The sequence below is a fragment of the Triticum dicoccoides genome, chromosome 5B (assembly GCF_002162155.2).
Source record: "Triticum dicoccoides isolate Atlit2015 ecotype Zavitan chromosome 5B, WEW_v2.0, whole genome shotgun sequence".
NCBI lineage: Eukaryota > Viridiplantae > Streptophyta > Magnoliopsida > Poales > Poaceae > Triticum > Triticum dicoccoides.
Window position 1 is genome coordinate 467,598,139 of NC_041389.1, and position 4,647 is coordinate 467,602,785.

Below are 4,647 nucleotides of genomic sequence, written 5' to 3' on the forward strand. Positions count from 1 at the left end.
TGAAGACAGTGACGTGCTGCTTTCCCCCTATGTAAAAATCAAACACTTCAGAATAATATTTAAAACATGTTTAGTTTATGTTATTTCTCAATAAAAATGAAAATAATTTTTCATAATTGTTTCATTTTTCTTTTGCTGGATAAAAAAATAGTTTCATTTGTGCCATACAAATTCTAATAAAATTCTAAACTAGCAAAATGCGCGAGCCACCTGCAAATTATTCAAGTAATAAGTATGGATTACTAAGAAATAGGTACACCTTATTGTTGCGGGTCTTAGATGCTGGTCCGTCCAGATATTTCAATATCACACCACCAAATACACACGCAAAGGTAGCAATAATAGAGGAGCAACACTATATATGCTCGCCCAAACTTCTTCAAACTCTTTCTTGACGCTAGATTTTGTTGAAAAGAGGTGGGAAGCGGCAGGGCGCATCACCACCATCCACGCCCTCCAGAAACCCTGCCTCCCGGCAGAACTCGACGGTGTCTGCGATCGTGTCCCTCAGCGGCCGGTGGCTCCACCCCAGCTTCTCCAGCTTTTCGGAGGTCATCGGAGCAGGGTGATCCATGTCATATATGCTCTCCCTGCCAAATGCCCGAACGATCAGATTGTCGGTTAATCCTAGACAACAACAATACATGCTGAATCATCACGGGATTAATTAGGATAGAACTCTTACTCGGATATGTATGGGTACCCAGGGTACATGCTCTTGAGCAAACGCAACAGTTCCCGGACGGTGATGAAGTGTGGCGCGCAGATGAAGTGTGGCGCCCAGGGTACATGCTCTGCTGCAGCCGACGGCGTCTCGTAGAGCAGGAGCAGCGCGTCGGCGACGTCGCGGACGTCGACGATGTGCCAGAGCTTGTCCCTCACCTGATCAGGGCCTCCTGCATGCACACGACAACGCACGTCGAAAACATCGTTAACGAATCAAGAGCGGGGAATGATCTCAAATGTGTGAAGACGGCTGTAGCTAAAACCTTTGAGCAAGTAGATGAGGAACTGGCTGCTCGCGTTGACGGTCGGCTGCAGCAGAGAACCAAACACCAGTGCAGGGTTCAGTGTCACCACGTCGAGCCCGGTTTCACGCCCGTACTCCAGAGCCGCCGCTTCCGCCGCGATCTTGGCAACAGGGCACCAGCTCTCAAATACATGGTGCAAAATGTCGTCGTCGTGTTTGGATAGAAAAACGTGTTGGATGAGACGGCATCGCACGTTGGTTCTTAAGTTGTTATTACCTCATTGCTCCAACAGAATTCTTTGTCTGACCAACAATTCTCGTCTCTGATCTTGCCTCTGGGCCAGTCTTTGGGGTTGATCTCCACAGCAACCATGGATGACACGACGACCACTCGTTGGACATTTGCAGCAGATGCGGCCTTGAGCACATTCGTGGTGCCAGTAACAGCAGGGCCCAACATTTGTAGCTGCATCATCATGTGTGTATGATAGACATAATTCCGCACGATTACGATGGTTATTGTATTATATTTGTGCTAGATACATCCATTTAAGCGACAAGTAATTTGGACAGCGGGGTATATAAATTTCGTAATTGATGCATATAAGTTGGGGCATCCAGCGGTGACATGCGGTGGCGACACAATGGTCCGGTAGCAGTCCCCTAGCTAGAACTGACGGTGGTCCAACGGTCATGGCGGCGCGCGGATGTGGCATGTATTGGGAAAGATATAGGGGAACATCTTGGAAAGATAGGGTGTTGTTTTGTGATCAGCAGAAAATATTGAGAATAGAGAATCTGCCGGAGTATGTTTTAGTGCCAACTTTCTCTATACCAGCAATTTTTGGGGGAAAGAAAAGCTGTTGAAGTATGATGTCCTCAGTTTTAATTACCTTTATCATGTCTTTAGTTAATTAATATTGTGTTCTAATAATATAACATGTGTTCTTATATTTGCACATAGTGCAGTTAGGGCCGCAACCGATACAAGTTCGACCGATTTGGAATAGGCTCAACTCAACTTAAATCCGAGCAAGCTCAAACTGAGTAAATTTCAAGGTTGAGCTATACAGGGTGGCCCGTGCGCAGCGTAACGGTCTCGAGATAGTTTAGAGATAAAGAACATGATGTTTTAAATAATCTTAACATGATTTTTTTGAACCATTGTCAATTTTTTGAACAAGCAATACAACATAATAAACCAGTATAACATATTATTCCAACCAAAACAATGATTATAATTATTTAAAGATAGTTTGACTTATTCTCTCTCAACTGTAGACTAGTAGTACTCCCTCCGTCCGGAAATACTTGTCGAAGAAATGGATAAAAATGAATGTATCTAGAACTAAAATACATCTAGATACATCCATTCCTCCGACGAGTATTTCCGGATGGAGGGAGTATTTAACAGAAGCATATTATGGATGAACTAGCAAAAAAAAAAAGGTCCACTGTGAAACTTTGGCAAAAAAAAAACTCAGGATATTTAACACACGACTGACCAGGTACCATACCATAATGAGGCACACATTTCTCTCTATGCTTAGTTAAGCTACATATTTCCTACTAGTAGATAAAATGGAGAAAAACCACACACAACATATATGATAATAAATTATTATTATTTTCATATATATATATATATATTGACACTATTTAATATAATTATTATACTGAGCTAAAACCAAGTGAGCTAATGTTGGCTCAAGATAAGTTTGTTTCTTGATCGAGCTACATAAAGTGCTCATACTAAATTCATTTCTGTTCGAGTCGAGCTAAAACACTAGTTAATCCGGAGCAGCTCACGAATCTCGAGCTTTTCTTTGTGGCGCTAAGTGCAATGTTTATATTGACCCTATGGTTTCACCAATAGGGTATTACCTTCCAAGTGGTAATACTAACATCGTCTGTTGAATCTAACAAAACTAGTGGCTCCTGTTATTTTAGGACCATCTTAAAATTTCTCTTTTTTTAGTTAATGGAAGGATCATCTCCGGCCTTTGCACCAGCTGGTATACATCGCAAACCAGGTATGAAATTTGCTTACCTCTGGATCGGTTAATTCTCCTGAAGGAACAGGAGTCGCCACATGGAAAACTCCCTGGCATCCCGAAATGGCAGATGCCATTGCATCATAGTCAAGGAGATCAGCCTTGAAAAGCTTGAGGTTGCTAGCAGCATTATCTAAGCGCCTTAGATGGGCATTCTTGTTATCACCTGAAATATCAAGAGAGTGAAACACGAAAGCCTTCATGTATATTGTAGCCTATCTTGTTAAAAAAAATTGAACACACAGGATGTCTTTTTATACCGCACAAAAAAGTTTCCTGTTAAGTATGAAGCCTTTTTCTTTGCGAGGTACTCCCTCTGTCCCAAAATATAAGGACGTTTTTAACACTACAGTGTCAAAAACGTTCTTATATTATGGGACGGAGGGAGTAATTCAAAAGGAATGCAACACAATGATTTTTCACGAGGTCACCCATCCTAGTACTACTCTCACGCAAACATGCTTAACTGGCGATGCTTGAGGTCACTTTCCAAGTGCCGCTCCTCCCCCTTCCCCCTTCCCCGGCATGGTGCTTTCTGGTCGCTTTCCTGGCGATGCTTGAGGCGGGACGATCACTGCCGGTTCCGTCGGTGGTTTGGGTTGGCGGAGCTGTCCAAAGCAATCCCCTTCGATGGTCTCATGACGGTCTGGGTGCAGGGCGGCGGCCCTAGAGGTGGGAGGCGTGTTGATCTTGGGGAGATTGCGCGGCTCGGGTGTGGGCGAGCAGACATGGCCGCTCGGGCGGTGGTTGGCGTTTCGGGGGTGCGTCGGAGGGGTCGGAGAAACGGGGTACATAACTTGCCCAGACTTTGGACTGCCCGACGGTGGCGGCGATTGCGGTCGTCGTTTCCTCCTTGCAGGCACAGTGCTTCCACTCCCTTCGTGTTGCTCCGGGTGAAAACTTGATCCGCTGGATCGGACGATGGCGGCTATCCGTGGTCGTGCCCTTCTTGAAGGCACCGTTTTGGAGTCCCTGCTCCGACATTGGCTGTCGCGCCTCTCCTCGATGGATCGCACTGGTGGTGGTCTTTGCCGGCTCAAAGTGGTTTTTCTTTGCTCATTTGTAGTGTGCTTGGTAGTCGTTGGGTTGGTGTGTTGGTGTCCTTCACCTTTATATCTTGCGTTGGGTGTTTGTGTTGAGTGCGGTGGTGGCATGTGTTTGAATCAGTGCTCTCGGATGTATGCGGTGATGGTTGCTTTATCTATAAAGCGGGGGACCCTTTTTCGTCAAGCATGCTTAACTTCGAAGTTCTGATGAGTTCCAGTGCTTTAGTGCTGGTATGATCGCATCTCAAGTATGAAGCTATAAACATAGCATATCCATGCATACACCATTGTACAATAGTCCTCTTTACCATGGGACTTAAGTTTCCAAATTAGCAAAAGCCCTAGCATTTATAGCGTGGGTTTGTATCTACTAAGACAAAAAATGTATATCTTTCCATCACGATAATTTTATCAATAACATAATGTTTCCATTGCATTGCATTATGCATGGAGTATACATACCAAGATCGCGGACGGTGCCGTGGACGGCGTAGCCGCGGGAGAGGAGGAGCTTCACGAGCCACGAGGCGCAGTACCCGGCGGTGCCGGTCACGCACACCGTCACACATGTGGTCAT

The 4,647-nt window shown here is 45.0% G+C and overlaps 1 protein-coding gene across 1 annotated transcript; it reads right to left on the bottom strand.

Annotated features, from left to right (window-relative positions):
- Positions 1-397: 397 nt before the first annotated feature.
- LOC119309757 (cinnamoyl-CoA reductase 1-like) lies at positions 398-4,647 on the bottom strand. The gene is made up of 6 exons (XM_037585681.1): positions 4,533-4,647; positions 3,021-3,190; positions 1,248-1,436; positions 990-1,152; positions 686-896; positions 398-590 (listed from the first exon to the last, which is right to left on the bottom strand). Exons 1-6 carry the CDS (start codon positions 4,645-4,647, stop codon positions 398-400), a joined length of 1,041 nt encoding a protein of 346 aa, XP_037441578.1.